General features: G+C 59.5%; 1 protein-coding gene across 6 annotated transcripts in view; it reads right to left on the bottom strand.

Moving 5' to 3' along the window:
• LOC119512600 (cytochrome P450 26B1) overlaps positions 1-17,065 on the bottom strand; it is a 60,221-nt gene that overhangs the window by 10,311 nt on the left and 32,845 nt on the right. Inside the window, exons 1-4 of one of the 6 annotated variants that reach the window (XM_037807361.1) lie at positions 9,579-9,923; positions 9,395-9,476; positions 7,901-8,306; positions 4,178-4,402 (exon numbers count right to left, since the gene is read on the bottom strand). In XM_037807361.1, the coding sequence (XP_037663289.1) occupies positions 4,178-4,402; positions 7,901-8,104 (429 nt within the window). In that variant the 5' untranslated portion in view covers positions 8,105-8,306; positions 9,395-9,476; positions 9,579-9,923. The other 5 variants (XM_037807360.1, XM_037807363.1, XM_037807366.1 and 2 more) reach the window with 5 other exon arrangements.

Here is a 17,065-nt window from a genome sequence, read left to right as displayed (position 1 = left end):
TCCAGAGCGGGAAGGCCCTCCCAGGGTCACTCGGTGCAGAACCCGAGGGCCACACCTACCCAAGGTCCCCGGGCCCCCTCCTCCCACCTCTCCAAACCACAGCAGGACGCCCTCCACCAGCCCTGAAGAGGAACCTTCTCCAAGGCCAGCTGTCCCATCACTCTGGTATGTTCTCAGAGTTTCTCAGGCCCCTGGAGACTCACCCCTAGCCCACTCCCAGTCAGGCCTGGGGAGCCAGGGCGGAGACACAGGGCCTGAGCAGACCCCTGCCACCTGTCATCACTCCCCGCCAAGGCCACGTTGGTCTCCCCAGGCTGGCAAGACCGAGCAAGCACATCAGCCTGACAACCTTGTACCCCTCCCAGCTCTGGGAGAAGGACACGGCAAGGAGGAAAAAAGGGAGGGGGTGGCCCCCACGCCCCAGCCTGCCCACCCGCCGCCTGCCTGGCACAAGGGCAAGTGGAGGGAGGTGTCCACTCCCAGGCCCTGGGTGGCCGGCTATGGGCTCCCTCCCCTGCTGACCTTCAGAGAGATCCGCTCAGGCCACCCGCCCCCTCAGCGGCCCCTGCGCCCATCTGCTGGGTGCTACAGTAACTTTTGGGTGAAGGACTGTGGCTGGCAGAACAAAGGCTCTGTGCCTATGCCAGAGCTCCCAGCAGGGCTGCTGGGCCGAGCTTCCTGCTTCACATCTGATGCTGGGTGGAGCCTCTGCCCCAAGCTGAGCCTGGTGGATGGGACTGTGCAGCCAGCAGGGGTGCACAGGCCCCAAGGGACCCAGAGCCCCCACCCCTCCAGGACCCTGCAACCGTGGGCCCCTCCTGGCCTCTCCATCCGACACCAACCCCAAGATGCATGAGGCTTCTGGGAGGAATGCAGTGCACCTGGCCTGACTCCACTCCCACCCCAGGACGGGGCCCAGAGGCCAGGTCAGTGAGGGGAGGTGGGTGGGCAAGCTGCTCCCCCACCTCAGCCATGGGCACAGAACCCCTGTAGCCAGGACTCTGAGTTGAGGGAGCATGAAAACCACTCCTGGGGTCACCCAAGTCCAGGCTCCAAGGCTAAGAGCAGCCCCTGGGATGTTCTCTGGGTTCCCACTGTCTGGAGTGCCCTAAAGCCACTAGCCATTTAAGAAGAGGACTGGTTTGATCTCGTAAGGCAAAGAAGAAATGCCCAATCCTGGTGTGGGGGGCTGAGCTGGAGCAGAAAGGAGAAGCTGGGGAAGGGGGGAGATGGCCTCCTGGGGATAGCAGGCAGGGACAGAACCACGCACTGGCAGAGAGTGAACTTTGGGCATCGGAGTTTTCCAGAACTAGCCCGACTCCATCTCCATGTCTCTGACAACCCTTTCCCTCCCCCCTCAGCCTCGATTCACACAAAGAGAGAGTCTTCTCTTCTCCCCAGCAATCCCAAGCAGCTGAACAGGTGGGCCCCAGGTTCCAGGGGTGGGGGAGGAAGACTGCCAGGGAGGGGGAGGGTGTCCGAGGCCCTGGCCACACAGACCCAGGCCTGGCTTCCGGGGATGAGCCTGTTGGGCTGGATGAGAGTTTCTGGGCCTTGTTGCTGGCAACCCCAGCCCTCCTGGCCCTAGACCACCAGGGCAGACACCTGGAGTGCAGCTATGGCGGTTAGAAGCCCCCTCCCGGCACATCTGGTCAGACCTCCCAGAGAAGGGGTGGGCCACCAGCCCCAATGGAAACAGTGACGCTCCTAGTTCCCCGCACTGGGCCCCACTTCCTGCACGGACATCCTAACCAGGCCAGGGTTTGGCCCAGCAGCCAGCTCTCCAACAGGGTGTGGGCTCGATATGGCAGCGTGAAAGGTACAGGGCAGCCCCCACCCTGGCCAGGCTGGAGCCACTGGGTGGGGGTCAAGCAGACTGGCCATTCTCTGCAGGACGAACATGCATATTTGCAGACGGTGCCCTGAATATATTTTCTTATCTTTCCAGGTAGCCTCTAAACCCCTTGAGAGCAAGGACCAAGTTTCCCACGTCTATGTTGGTGCCTTACCCAAGGCCTTCTGTGTAGTTCAGTAAAATTAAGTTTATGAAAATTAAATTAGGGAGATTTGGGGAGAAGGATCCTTTTGTCCAGCTGACGACCCATGTACCATACAACCCAGATACGGCCCACACAGCAAGCGCATGGCCAGTATACCGAGACGGCCCCCCACATTTGGGTCCCAAGGCCCCGTCAGGAGGCTTCTGGCTAGCTTCTGGCTCGTCCCCACCCCAAGGAGCTAGAGGATGAGGGTGCTATGAAATGAAGACCACCCCATGCCTCCCCCTTGGTCCTGGGTTTCTGCCCCTACCCACCTCTTCCTCCTCCCCGTGTAATCCTCCTGCACGGTTCATCTGTGCCATCTCCTTCCTCTTCCCTTCCCCTCACAAAGGACAATCTAGGTCAAAACCTTGGGGCTTTCCAGGCAGGCCCTACTCAGCCTGTCCCTGCAGTCAGGCCTGGATGAGTGTTGGTGGGAACCACAGGTGACAAGCCTCCCCCTTGGGGTCTGACACTTGGATCTGGCCCGAGCCGCCTTCTTCCTCCTGGGCCCCACCTACCCTAGCTTTTGGCAACCCCCGGTAGGTGGGCAGCCCAGAGCTCAGTCTGCTAGGTGGCCAAGAACCAGCTCTTCCCCTGGCGGCTTGTCCCGCCTGCCCTGTCTGTCTTGTCTTTGCTTCCTGAGCTGGTTCAAATCACTTGATCTCTCTAACCCTCAGCGATGAGGGTGTGATAAGGGTTCCTTTCCTGCCCAAGCTTCTATAAGGAAGAAACGAGGAAGCAGCCACAGCCTTTGGCACTGGGATGCTGAGTCTTGGGCCCATGCTGGATTTCTCACTCTTTGTAATAGGCTTTTGTGGGAGTAACAAAGACTAAGAAAAAAAGAATTGTCTCCCACGTTTGAAAAGCCCCCGTTTTAGAGCGGACTGCCCCTTCAGACCATTCCCTCCAACACCTCCCCCATTTGCCCTCAAGAGCAGCAACTGCTTCCTGCTCTGAGCCAAGCAAATGAAAGAGATGACTTTGGGAGCCAGAAATGTGCGTTTTACCGGGGAAGGGGGACGGCTGTGGGTACGGGCAGACAAATCCCCTCCCTTTGATTTTTTCCTTCTTTTTGTCTGCCACGGAGAACCACCCCTCACAGGTAGCTCAGAAGGTATCAAACACTATACGAGGCGTTGGCGAGTTGCACAATTCCCTACATACTCACCAAGACCACCGCACACTCAGACTGCTGGCAGAAGGGGTCTCCCCACCGTCGCCCCCTCCCCTCTCCCGGTGCTCAAGCCACTATTCGGGGAGATCAGGGGCTGCCTCTCCTTTTCTTTTAGGTGAGTCCTCTGACCCAATGGAAAAAATTGGAGGGAGAGGAGGTCGCGTCGCCCCGCTTCTGGCCGCTGGAAGCCGGGAGGCCCGCGCCCCGCCCGCCGCCGCCGGCTCAGCTTTCGGGTTACTGCAGTTCAAACAGCACGTGCGGCCCGCGCGCAGGAGACGCGGCGGCGGGAGGGGGCGGGGAGGCTGGCTCGGAGCGCGCCGGCTCGCCTTCTCCGCGCTTCTTCCAGTCGCTCGGGAAATCCACAGGATAAACACCCACTTTCTCTTCCTCTTTATGGGGGGAAGGGTCCCCTTTGATCCCCCGCCCGCGCCTCGGCTGCTCGCCCACCCACCTCCCTTCCCCCACGGTCCAGGCCGGTGCGCGCAGTGGCCCGGGTTTCTCCCACCCCTCCCAGGCCAGGCCGACCAGCCTCTGGTCGCCAGGTACCCTCGGGCCTCCACGCCCGCCCGCGTCGGCCTTTGAAGTCGCCTAAAACCATCTGTGGCGCGAAGGCCAGGTCTGACTTTAGAATTATTTTTCTCCAGTCCTGAGAATTCCCGGGGGAAACGTGGCGACAAGGAGGACGCTGGCCACCGGCCCGCTACCGACTTTTTCCAAACCCAGCTCTGTCTAGCGCAGCGAGGACAAGCATTGGCCGTCCAGACCCCGGACGTCCGGGCCCTGGGAGATCCGCCCCCCACCCCCAGAAGCCCCCGGGAGAAGGCCTGTGCAGGCTCCATATCCGAGCTCGAAGCCGTCTGAGCACGGTACTGCGGGGTCCTCGAGCATGGAGGACTTGGGGAGCGGATTCGGGTGGCGCCGTCCCCGGGGCTGCGCGAGCTCCTGGACGCCGAGCCCTTACCTTGCGTTTGTTACGGTGGATGTCGCCGATGGAGTTGGCCACCGTGTTGGGACCCAGCAGCATGCGCGTGCTGCGCGGCCACTCGGTGCTCACGAGATGGTGCTCGCCCATCAGGATCTTGCGCACGTTCTCCGCGCCCGTCACCCGGATCAGCGGCCGCCCCAACAAGTGCGTCTTGAACACGTTGCCATACTTCTCTCTCCGCGACGACTGGAAGCCGGAACCCTGCGGAAGTCAAAGGCGAGACCTCCCTCAGGTCGCACATCGCCACAGGGAACGACGCCGGAGGTCAGGCTCCAGGCCCCGCGGGGAACCCCTCGCTCACCTGCCTCCCCCTCCAACCCCCACGCACGCGCGCGCGCACGCCAAGTTTTATTTTTCATAGCGCGCTCCAGACCTGGGAGGTATGGCCTGGAGGATAATAAATACTGCAAGGAGGCTGGAAACCCAGGGGCACCCCGCGGGACGCTGTTTTTTTTGTAACGACTTGCTGGAAGGAAAGGAGATCCCGGGCAGCTGAACCAAAAGCTACAGCCTCCATCCCACTCCTCCTCCCAGCCCCCTCCCCCAGCCTCGCGCGCCGGAGCCTCTCGGAATAACTATTTCCAGGCTCCGGGCCACGGGCTGGCGAGACCCCGCGGGGTGGAAGCAGGCCAAAGATTATTTATAGCGGCGAGCGGTGTGTGCCCCGGAGGCGGCCACTACAGGATGGGGGCTGGGGGTTTCCTCGGGTCTCCGGTGTGGGCCGCAGAGGGCTCCGCAGGGCAGGGTCATGGGCCGAGAGCGGCGGTTTTCCTAACGCCTTGGGCCCTGGAAATAAGGAGCACTTTCGTCGCCGCCCTGGAGTTTGGAACCGGAGCGCGGAGGAAGGCGCTCCCAGCGGGGCGGGGCCGGGCGGGGCGGGAGGCGCAGGTAACCGGATACCCCGCGGTGGCGCGAGCGGAGGCTGGCGAGGCCCCGGCCCGGCCCCGGCGCTCGCAGGAGCTGGTGGAGCTGGCCCAGCGCAGGGACCGGAAACCGAGGGGACCTCCGAGGGGCGGAGGCAGGGGCGTTCCGTTCACTTTTGACGTCGGCGCCCGCCACCCCACCCCACGTTAACCCTTCTCCTGCCAGGGTAGCAGCGGCGGAAAGAGGGGGCGCCACCTGTCCGGCCGCCCCCGCTTCCTGCACGCGAATCGACGTGCGGACGCGGGCCCCAGACCTCCGGGCTCACGCACCTCCGAGGGGACAACTCGACTCCCGTCTTTCCCGGGCTGATCCCCTTCCTCCCCTTCCTTCCTTCCTCGGAAAACTGTTCTCCGGCTAGATGTGTACACACCCCGGCACTGCCGAAAAGTGACTCTGCAGAAGCCAGATCCCTAATCACTTTTCCACATGCGCCTCCGACCCAGGCGCGCGACAGGCAGCGAGCCGGGAGCGCCCGCGACGCCAGGAGGGGGGCCTGGCCCGCGGAGAGGTGGTGGTGGCGGGGAGGCGCCCCACTACTCGGCTGACGGGTCAAGGCGAACTCCCCCACTGGGCCGGCTTTCTAGACGGCGTCTACCCCTTTAAGAGAAATCAAGGCGGGAGGGGGTGCGACAGAAGGGGGTTGAGGAGCGGGGTTCCCTCCCTCCGTCTGCTGCTACCCGTCTCTCTCGCCCCGTCTGCCTCTCCGTCTCTCCTCTCCTTCTTTTTCTCTGTTTTTCTTTTCTTTAGACACAAAAGTTGGGTTGTGAATTTTGCGAGGTCGCCGCCGCCTCGGCCCACCCCCCCCCCAACCCCGCCTGTGATCTGCCTAAGTATAATTAAAGTGCGTTTTTTGTGGCATTAATAAAGAGTTATTTGTCCGCCGTTTCCACGGTCTTCACAAAGAGGACTTTCATAGGGGCGGCCGCTCGGGCCGCGAGTCCAATTTATACAAAAATGTTGTATTTTTAGCCCTGGGCTCTGTTTAGATGGCGCTCGGTGGAAACGGAGAGCCCTTGGAGGTCTCCCCGTAAAATCTGATAAATGACTCCAAAAAAATAAAGCTGGGATTCAGTGGGCTCCCATTAACCCTTTCTGCACTCCTCTACACAGGCACAGACATTTCCCTCCCACCGCGGAGTCTAGGGCTGCGGGGAGGATGGGTGGGGAACCCTCTGCAACTTCTGGGCCAGGTGGACGTGGAGCCCCGGGGGCCTTGTGGGTTTCGAAGAAAAGGTCAGGGAGACATTGGGCAGGCAGGGAAAGGTCAGGGAACGGGGGTGGGAGGGGCGGTGACAGACCGCGGATTCCGCAGATTGGTTCTAACAAGGCGGGAACCGTTGCCCTTGTGAGTTATTTTATTTCCTAAATTCTCGGCCAAAAGCCTAGACCACCGCCGCAGTTAACCCTTTAAGTGTGGTGGCATGGAAGAGGCTCGAGGGATTCCTTTGCCGATGGGTAGACGTGACCCCCAACCCCTTGCGCCGACTACCCTGAAAAGAGATGGACCGACTCCAGGACTTGGGAGGACCAGAGGGCAGAGGAACCTCGAGCCCCCCGCCCCGTCCCCGCTCCTCTGTCACTTGGCCCGCGGCGAGGCGGGGCGGGATGCGTGTGCGCGCGGATTGCACGCGTCTGTTAATTTCAAGCCAAGCTTTCGCTCATCTAAACCCACTGCTCCCCGCGGATGCTCACACATTCCGCCCCACCCCTCCCGCGCCTGGGTTGGCTGTTACGGGACAGCCATCCTTTTACTAACCCCCATCAGCATCCGCCGGACAGACAGGCGTGCACATGCACACACAAACACCGCTCCCGCGGTTACCCCAGAGGCGTCCCACCACTAGCAATCTACCCCCCCCCAAAGAAAAAAGCTGGTGTGCATCAAATTGCAAAAGCGATTGTCTAGCACTTGACGAGGTTAATTCCAGGTTAATCTCCCCATTCCCTACCTGGGTCTGGTCCCCTACGCGCCCCAGCCCCATTATCACCAGCAGTGCGGGGTTTTGCGGCGTCTATCAACAAACACGCCCGCATTCTCTCTCTGTATCTCACACTCACCTCTCCCAAACTAAACTCCCCGGCTAAGCTGCCCCCACCCGGTAAGTAAATAGACCCTTTTCCCCGAAAGCCAAATGCTCGCAGGTCTCTGGTTTCTCATTTTCCTTGAGTTACCTCCTACCCCCCCCACCATAAAACACACACACACACACACACACACACATACACACACGCGCGCGCGCGCGCGCGCTTGGTGGGAGGACCAGGACAGTTTTACCTGGCGCAGCCGACTACGCCGCGGGAACGCAGCCCAGGCTGCCGCTGGCTCCCCAACTCAGTTCCGGGCTCCCAGCAACACCGCAACACCGCTAAAGCCGAGGGCCGACGGCGACTGGGGCCTGGAGCGGGGAGGGGAGCAAGAGCGCCCCACGGACTGGACGCTCCCTCGAGCTCGCGCTGCACCTGGAGCCCCCATGGCGGTCCATACACCCTGCTCGGTCGCCCGCGGCCGAGGAAAGTCACTCTTGGGAGCCCCCTCCCGTCCGGAAATCTCTCCTATCGGTCCCCAGTACCTGCGCACCCCGCGCCAGCGGGCTCCGAACCACGCCACAGGCGGGCCAGGGATGCCCCGGCGGAGAGGGTAGAGAGGAGGGAAGGGGCGGGGCGGGGAGCAGTGCCTTAGGGTTTCCGGCATCCCCGCGCGGGTCTCCGCGGCTCGGTCAGCCCGGCGCCGGCAGCTAGCGGACCCCGAGAGCCGCGGAGCGAGCGCGCCCTTACCTGTAGCAGCCAGTGGCCGGTCTCTCCGATGAGCGGGAAGCCCATGGAGCCCTTGGGGATGGGCAGTTTGCAGCTCTTGTCGCGGGTGGCAGCCCAGCGTAGCTGCCACAGCTGCTGCGACACGGCCAGCAGCAGCGTCACCGACACCAGGCACGCGGCGAGGGTGGCCAGCGCCGACACCAGCTCCAAGCCCTCAAAGAGCATGTTGGCGGCTGCTCGGGGGATTGGCTGTGCCCGCCGCGGCGGGGGAGGGGAGGGCTGGCGGGAGGGGACCGGAGCGGCGGGGGAGGGGAGGTTGCGGCCGGGGGTCCTGGCACCTCAAGCCGAAACCGAGGAGGAGAAAGGGTCCGAGGGAAGGGGAGTGGAGGCTGCGAGGGGAGCAGAGAGAGGGAGGGGGTAAAAATGCCTAAAAGAAGAAAAAGGAGACACAAGGCGACTCGGAGTGTAACTTTGTTTGTTTGTTTGTTTGTTTGTTCCTTTATAGCGGGCTTAGGGGCTGTTCTAGGGATGGGGAGATGAAGCCGTGAATCAAGCTGGGGGATGAGGTCTCCCTGCAACCATCACACTCGGAGAACTTTGGAAAACTTTGCCCAGCGGGAGCCTCTCTCCTAAGCCCCTTCCCTGCTAGGAAAAAAAAAAAAAAAAAAAAAAAAAGAAGAAGAAAAAGGAGGGGGGCAGAGAGCTAGCGGAGAAAAAGTGCAATCGGTTTATCAAAAGCTTTCCCCCAGATTCCTAGGTGGAAAAAAAAAATAAGGAAAAAAATCCTAAGTCCCCAAATTGCAACGAACCCAGAAACTTTGGGGGCGAGGGAAGAAGGCTCTCCAGCGGAGGCGATGGAGAGGCTGGAGCCCAGCGTCCCCGGGCGGCCACGGGCGGCGCGCCGGAGCCCCGGAGCCGCCGCTGCACCCCCGAGGCGGGCGCGGCGGGCGAGGCGGCGAGGCGGGCGCGGCGGCCCGAGTGCGGGTGCGGAGCCGGCGAGCCGCGGCCGGGAAGGGACGCAGCCGGTGACAGAGCCCCAGGCAGGCGCTGGGGAGGCGGCGGTGGCGGCGGCGGGCGGCGGGCGGGAGGGGCGAGGCGGGGTGGGGTTGGGGGAGGAGATGGAAAACCCGAGCCGGGCTATTGTATCAATTAAGGCAAGGCAAGCAGTCTCGGGACGCAGGATCTCGTCTCTGGAGTTGCCGCTGGGGGAAGAAAATGGGGAAGGGGGGGGAAAAAAAGGAAGGCAAAAGGAATGGAAGAGAGGGAAAAAGCAGGAGGCCAGGTTTCAGGGATGGTGGTTTTAAAAGCTCTCAATGAGAATTCGAGTAAAAGGAGGCGATGCGTGTGTTTATATAGAGGCGGGAGGCTGTGCCGTGGGCGCTCTGCCAAATCCCCCTCCCGCGCGCACAAAGCTGGAGGCGTGGTGAGAGGCCGGGCCCGCGGCCGGAGCGTGTGAGCGCTGCCGGCCTCCCGCCCCGCCCGCTGCCCGCCGCCCGCCGCCCGCCCGGGACCCACTTGTAGCCGCCGCCGCAGGATCAAACTCAGTTCACCTCTCGCCTCCTCTTCCTTCTCGCCGGCGTCTCGCTGCGCCCTGCACCTACAGACGGACGAGATGAGACACGGCGCGCGCACACACACACACACTCACGCACACACACGGGTGCGCACTAGCACAGTGCCCGGTTGGCTGCTAGGCTACCTTCTTCCCACTTTGCCTCCGTCTCGGTTCCCCGGTCCCGTCCTCGCGCTCCGGGCGGTCCCGCGAGGCCCGTCGCTCCCGCGGTGGAGGTCCCGGCGAAAGCCCCCGAACCTTTGTCTAGGGTCCCGAAGTCCCATCCCGGGGGACCCTGCCGGCTGCGATCTCCCTCGATCCTCTTATTCGCCACTCTCAGTCCCCCGCAGCCTGAGTCCTCCATCCCTGGTCTCTGCACCTCAAAACCCCGGGATGCCTAGGTAGCGCGTCCACCTCCTCCCGGAGGTCTCACCCTACAAGATCCCGAGGTTCCTTCCCCCTCCCAGTAAGGCGTCCAGGGCCGCTGACGCTGCAGCCGCTTCGCTCGGGCACTCGAACCTCCCCCCACCCCCACCCCGCCCTACCCCACCCCCCAACTTTGGAGCCTCTGTCCGCCCCCGGCAGCGTCGGAGGACCCCGAAGCTGGTCCCAGCGCGTGTGCCGCGCCAGGGACAAATGCCGCGGCCCTGGTACCCGGAGACGAGACGAGTTGGGCACAAACGTTCTCGACAAACATTTGTCTCGGATACAAATGAGTAAATAAACACGCCGGGCGAGCGCGGCCACCTTCTCAGCGCGCGCCGCAGAGGGCCCGGCGCGCGTGCCTGTGCGAGGTGTGCGTGTGGCCCGGGGCCGCACCTGTGTGTGCGCGCCTGGGTCTGCCCGACGTCCTTGGAGCTGTGTGGTGTGTCTGCGGGTTTGTGCGTTGTCCCTGGAGCTGTATGTCTGTGCGTCCATGTGTCCGTATGTCATCTGAAGAGCCCTGTGTGTCTGTAATACACGCAGCTATGCATTCCAGTCCTGACCTCTGTCTAGCAGGGCCTGGCGCGCCCCCTCCCTCTGTCCTTCCCCCCCATTCCCCTTGTCTGTTTTTCACCCTCACACTCCCAGAGCAGAAGACTGATTGATATCCCACCTTCACTTTAGTGTGGCGTGTGTGTAAACGAAACTAGATTCTCCTTTTAACACCTCCCCTACACCGTATACGATTTATATCTTAGAGTTCACTAGAAGGGAATGTGTGTACGCGTCTAAAGTGCGCGCATATGTGCTGCCCTCCCTGAGCGAGCGCTTGCGAGGTTGATGTGGCGGGTGAAGATTTAAAGGTTGGTCTCTGGCTCCAAGCGCTGGGGCCTTTCGCCTCTCTCTCTCTGCCCTGGAACCCCACCTGGTGGGCAGTTGTGGTACTACAGATTCAGGGGGAAACAATCTCTGGCAACCCCTTCTCCTGATTCCTGTTCTAGACAGAAATTGGCTTCAAAGGGCCTGTTTTCAGGCTCCCAAGGAGTTCCACTCCTGCCTCAGTGCCCTCAGACTGCTGCCCCAGGTGGCTTAGGGTCCAGACGCTCATGAAGTTCCTGTCAGGACCACTGTGGCCCCAGAAATAGAAAACTGGGGAGCACCCTCACAGCCAGGAGGTTTCACAGGACCATCAGTGTGGACTGGGTGCCCAGGAGTGATGAGGCCAGCCCCTTCCCTCTCCCCAGCTGGGGGAAGGGGGGACTGGGAGAGGATGGGACCCCGGGAGGTTGTTGAAACCCTGCTGTTTTGAAGAGCCCTACAAACCTAGTCTGAACCCCTCACCCATCCCCCAACACAGCCCTGGCTCTGAGGTGGTAAAATGGTCAAGATGACCCTGGGGAACCCACCTGTGAAGAGATAAATCTCTGAAAGGATGGACGCGCACACATGCACACACGTGCACACACACGCAGCCTTCTAGAGATGCAGCTGGATGCACGGGCAGATACCAGGCATGTACACACAAAGATACATGCACGTGGTCAGAGAGTCACTGCAGACAGATTCATGCAACACTTGCCTCCCAGCCACCAACCTGGGGTCCATAGGAGGTGTCAACTCTGCAGAGATCAAAGCCCCAGAAATCCCTCCTCCCCCCAATTGCCATCCCTACCCCACCCCCTTGCTCCCCAGGGATGACCTGTGGCCCACTTTCTTCCTCCATCTCCCAGCCTCTCCTCCTGTTCAGGTGGAGGGTGGGGGTTGGGAGGAGGCACAGGGATGAAATTCTGAGACTCTCTCATTGCCCAGCTGCCAAGTGGGGTCCTGGGGAATGTCCATGGGGACAGCACAGCCCTACAGCACTAGTTCCTGGATTTCCTAATTGGAACCATCCCTCTGCTCAAGCCCCAAAGAGTTACTTAGAAAGGAAGGCAAGCCGTGGAGGGTGGAAGGCTGGGGCTGCGGGGCAGGCTGGTCAGGAGGACGGACTAGGACAGGGAGTGGTCAACAACCATCTTCGCCAGTCTGATTCCAGGAGAGGAAATTCTTTCATCTGCCCCAGGTGGACTTCAGACCCTGGCACCAGACTGAGGCATGATCCAGACTTCAGTCTGACCCGTAACCCTGACCTAAAAGAGACCCCTAAACCTAATCCCAGACTGCCCTTTAATTCTGGTCACAGACTGACCCAGTCCCTGATGCTAGACTGAGCCCTGATCATACCAAGTATCACCCAACCCCACACTAGGCCCCAAAGCTGGGGCACGCCTCAGGGCTTCAGCTATTCCTGCAGTGCTCTGAAGCCAGGGCTCAGGGTTTGCCTCATCCGTCCCTCTGGCCCTTCAGGCACTTTGAAATCAGTCAGAGCAGACTGGGGGGCGGGGGCTTCAGTCTTGAGGTCCCTGGTTCTGCCCCGGAGTTCTGCCTAGGTGAGCTTTGCTATGCTTGGCAGAAGGGGAAGGGAGAACACAAAGAGCAGGCCTCAGGTCCTCGTGGAATATGCAGATGATAGGCAAAGGTCCACCCGCCACCCTTTCTTCCCTTGCTCAGAAAACGCCCATCTGCACAGGCAGGGCCACCTCAAGTCCTGTCCTCACAAAGCACAAAGCTCCCCAGGAGCGCGTTCTCCTGAGCTTTCTGTGCCCAAAGGATTGAAGACATCGCACCTTACATGTGTGCAGTCCTGTATAGGCTACAAATCTCTCCCTGCGGCTATTGTTTTATTTGATCTCTAAAACAGCCCCTGAGATAACACTATTTTTAGATATTAAATTTACATATTGCTATTTGTGATGATGAGAAAACTGAATCCTGGAGTCCCCACCACTCCTCCACCACTGTATTGTCCTCTTCCACTCTGCCACAAAACACACATCCCCACGAGACACGAGCTCCTGTCCCATGTGGCAGCTCCCCTTTGGCTTAAAGTCCCTGCTTCTAATGATTAAACCTGACAACAGAGGGAGTTGTCGATTTTATACTCAATTTTATATAGTTTTCACCCTGAATTTTTAAAACGGATCCTTAGATACTTTCTTTTCCTTAAACCCCTTTGCTTTCTTCAACCAGAGCCAAGAGGAGAGACAAAAGCCCAAGATAAAGATAGAGTGGGCCTTTGATCTCCTCGCCAGAGTGTCCAGGGAGCAGAGACCAAGAGATGGAGGTCAGGAAGCAGGGGGCTCTCAGGGACCCCCAGAGCAGGCTCAGGGCTTCCCGGCTCCCATCTGGGCTTTGGGCAGTCTAGCCTGATGGACAAAGCTCGAGGTTTCTCTTCAGAGGGCCGTCTGCTCTCAGGCCTGTCCTGCCTTGCTGGCACTGAGGGGCCCCTGGGAAACACAGCGCTCGGCTCCTCATTGTCTCCAGGACCGGAGGCTGCTCCCCGCGTCAGCCCCAGGCCTCTCAGTACACTGACCGGGGCTGGTGCCTACAGAATTACAAGTTCAGTGGGGACGTGTGCTCTTTCCTTCTGAGGAGCTCTGAGGAGAAGGCCCAATGTGGGCCAGCAGCTCCTCATCAGACATGCTCCAGCACCCTTTTTCTCCAGCTTTGGAGCAGAAACTGCTACTCTGGCTGAGAAAGAGAAGCCCTTGGGCCCCCATCCCTGCCCGTGGCCCAGATCTGCCTCCTGAGGCCCCTGTGCCCACCCCCACCCCCCCTCCAGAACAAGAGCTGCAGGGCCGGCAGTGCCCCTCCAGCCCCCAATCCTCAAGGACGGTTTAGAGGATGCCCCCCGACTGTGCCGTGGCTATTCCGGCAGGGACTGGGACCCCTGCTGCCCTGGTGGGGGGGTGCTGTGGGGGACTTAACCCCACTGGCTTGGCTTGGAAATCACCACAGAGCCATTAATTCTGTCTATCTAGAACTCACAGGGGTAAAACTCTCCTCCTTCCCCTCCCTCCTTGCGGCATTGGGGGCTGTTGAAAGTATTTACTGACCCCTTCAAAACCACCACCTGAGAGAAACCCACCCAGTCCACCCACCTCTTTGGAGACGCCATCCTGCTATGTGCGACGCTGCCGAGGCAGAGCAAGATTCCGGATTCTATGTATTGATTCTTTACAGGTTTCCTCCTTCTTTGCCCCTTAGTGTGACTTGCTCCCACCCCACCCCCAGGTGTCCTCTCGTCATTGGCTCTTCAGATACATGTATATATATATTTAGTTTTGTTTTATAGATACCAGCCCTTGTCCAAGCGTCTCTACCTGGCAGTGCCAGATGTGGGCACAGCCTGACTCCCCACTCCCAGCCTCTCAGAGACAAGCGGCCAGGAGAGAGCCCTCACCCGCCCCCTGCAATCCTCTGGGAAGGGGGTGGCCCTTGACAAAGAACTTTGCCACATTCTCCTTTGCCTAAATGTGGAACAAATCTCACCCCAGACCTCAGCTGAGAAATCCCAGCTTCAGAGATTTGCCCCAGAAGGAATTTTTAGAAAGAAGCGGAAACACCCCCATCCTCCCTGGCCATGGCCATCACCCCCAGTCCTTTTCCTCCCACCCCACAGCCAACCCAGACGAGACAATCCAAAAAGGAACTTGCCGATGGAGAACCCAGGATAGGCAGGAGGGAATGCAGCTGAGCGGCTGTGTCCGAATCGGCACTGCGTGAGAAGGAGTAGCCGGCCTGGTGGCGAGGGGACCCCGTCCGTGCCCCTGGCTGGCTGTGGCTGGCAGGGACACTGCCGCAGCGATGGCGTTCCCTCAGGCCCGGCAACTAGGGGAGTCCTTTATAGCCTGAAACCTGCCCTGGCACCGCCCCCTGGGCGGTTGCAACCAGGCCCTGCAACTAGGGGAGTCGCTGGGAGCTGGGAGGGTGTCTGTCCCGGGACCCCAGGGCCAGGCCCCCGCGCCCAAGGATCTGGGATGCAACCTCCTCCCACCCCGACATCTCTCTGTCCTGGGATGTGTGTGAGACAGCGCCTGTGTGTGTGCGTGTGCGTGTGCTCGTGCTTAAACTTCCATTCAAAGACCTCAGATCTCTTTCCCTCATCCTCTTTCTCTGGCAGTAACAGTCTTTGAAAGGATGGGGAGAGCAGTGTGTTTCTGCTCAGTTTATCAAATTACACTCAGTGACAAAGGACTGAAGTGCATTTTCTTGAAGGCTTGACAATTGGGATCCAGGGAGAAAAAAGAAAGGCATGACAGAGAACCCAGAGCTTTTGTCAAAGGTAGAACACTGATATGAAAGGCAGGGGATGTGGTTGGGTGGTTCTAAGTGAATTTGCCTTCGTGTTGTTGGGTGTTAAAAACGGCGTCCCCCACCCTTGACCCAAAGCTGCAAAATTCCCACAGATCCCAAAAATGGCAAGCTTGTTGATTTTGAAAAGGAACACTGTTCATTTTCACAAGGGCTGGGTCAGGCAAGCGGAGGGACTGCCTCCTCTCCCCAGGGCTGGGGGGCTCCCAGGTCCCCTTCTCAGCCACCCACGTCAGGCAAGCCTCCTCAGGAGGGGCTCACAGAGGACAGCTCCCTCCATACCCCTCTAACTCAGCCAGCTTCTCTTTAGGGGTAAGTCAGGGCAGGGATGGGGCTGGATTTCTCCTTGCCAACCAAAGCTCCGTCCTACCCCTGAACTCCAAGGATGGCTAGATGGAGGAAGAAGGCCTGGCAGGGCAGTTTGGGGCCTGAAGCAGAGTACACGGGGCAATAGGCAGTTTGTCCCCAAAGTTTCCATTCTTTGGGGGCAGAGAGAGAGGGCAGTGCCCTAAGTCACCAGCCTCAGAAGCAGAAGATCAAGTCTGGGGACTGGAGGGAAGGGGGTGGGATCTTCCTTTATCTAGAGCCTGGAGACAATGTCTGACCCAAGTCCTCTCCTGCCCTGCCTATCCGCCCCCAGCTGGCTTTCATTTGGAAGCCGCCTGGCAGGCAGGCTGACTGACTGGCAGCGTTGCCCAGAGATCTCGGAGAGCAGAGCTAACCTGAGAACCTAGTTGGCAGAGCTCCCCACCCCCGAGGCCAAAATGCTACCATCACTTCCTCTTGCATGAGCCACGGCTCCTTCTGATCCCTCTTGGAAGGAGGAGGTGGGAAAGCAGAGCAGCCAGGCTGGGTGGTAGCTACCTGAACATCCCCCATCTTTCTTTTTCACTCCTCCACCTCTGCCCCAGCCCCAAGCTAACCTGGGTGCCTCATGCTGTAGCTTCAGCTATTTTCCACCCCCAACCCTGATGTGAGTGGTCAAAGGTAAGAGGGATGATTCTCAGTAAGAGTCCCCTATTTCAGCCTGTTCTGCTGGCTCAGCCTATTCTAGCACATTCCTGGGATCTCTCCAGGATTTTACCTGGTTCCCGCTGCCTGGGCTTGATCAGTCTGGAGGCATCAAGAGGTTCTTGGGAGGATTTTATCCCCCCTAATATATCCTCTCCATCAGGATTCCCCATCACCATGAACAAACACCCACCGGTGGCTAAGTTCACACGCTACGCTTCCTCTTCAAACCCAGCTTCAATCCAAGCCCCCTGGCCTCCCACTCTGTGCAGCCAGATCACCAGCCTAAAACCCCTTCTACAGGGAAAATCTGGAGCTCTTCTGTCTCTCTCTTAATTTTTCCCTCCATTGGTTTCATTCCTTGTCACTTTCCTGCTATTCCAAATCCATTAATTCTTCAGGCTTGTAGATAGGTGGAGCAAGTGACTTAGTAGCTAACAACGAGGGTTCTGCGGTCTATTAGACCTAGGCTCAAAACCTTGCTGCCTTTTAAGGGGTTAATCTGGGCATCTTATATTTGTATATAAAACATCTATTGCACTGAAGTTTTCCACCACATTATAGAGTGACATGTACACTTTTAGGGGTATCTATTGAATGCGTGTGGGTCTTGTCATCCCCAGACTGAGAATATGTCCAGGCTGCGTCCCCTTCATCAGGCTAGAGCTCCCATATTTAACTATGTCTCCCATCAGCCTGCTAGTTCCTGGAGACAACAACCTGGCTCTGTGGGCTTCTTCTGCTCTAGGCTCAGAGCTGAGTCAAGAAGGGGAGTGGGGGGGGGGGTGTTAAGACCCAGTGAGGTCAGGGGGAGGGACCAAAACCCAATAAATGGAGTGGTCACAAATAAACCCCATGTGGGAATGGGAAATGGAGAAAGCATGGGGAGAAAACCAGGCAATGAACTGAGAGAAGTAGAACCCCCTGCCCATCTGCTGTCTTGGCCCACTGTGTGAGAGCCCACGTGGTGATGGGGGAGGCAAAGGTGCGAGGAGTATTTGCAAGTG

Source organism: Choloepus didactylus, chromosome 17, assembly GCF_015220235.1.
Source record: "Choloepus didactylus isolate mChoDid1 chromosome 17, mChoDid1.pri, whole genome shotgun sequence".
Lineage (NCBI taxonomy): Eukaryota > Metazoa > Chordata > Mammalia > Pilosa > Megalonychidae > Choloepus > Choloepus didactylus.
Note: the sequence above shows the minus strand (reverse complement) of the source record. Positions and strands in the feature narration are given on the sequence as shown.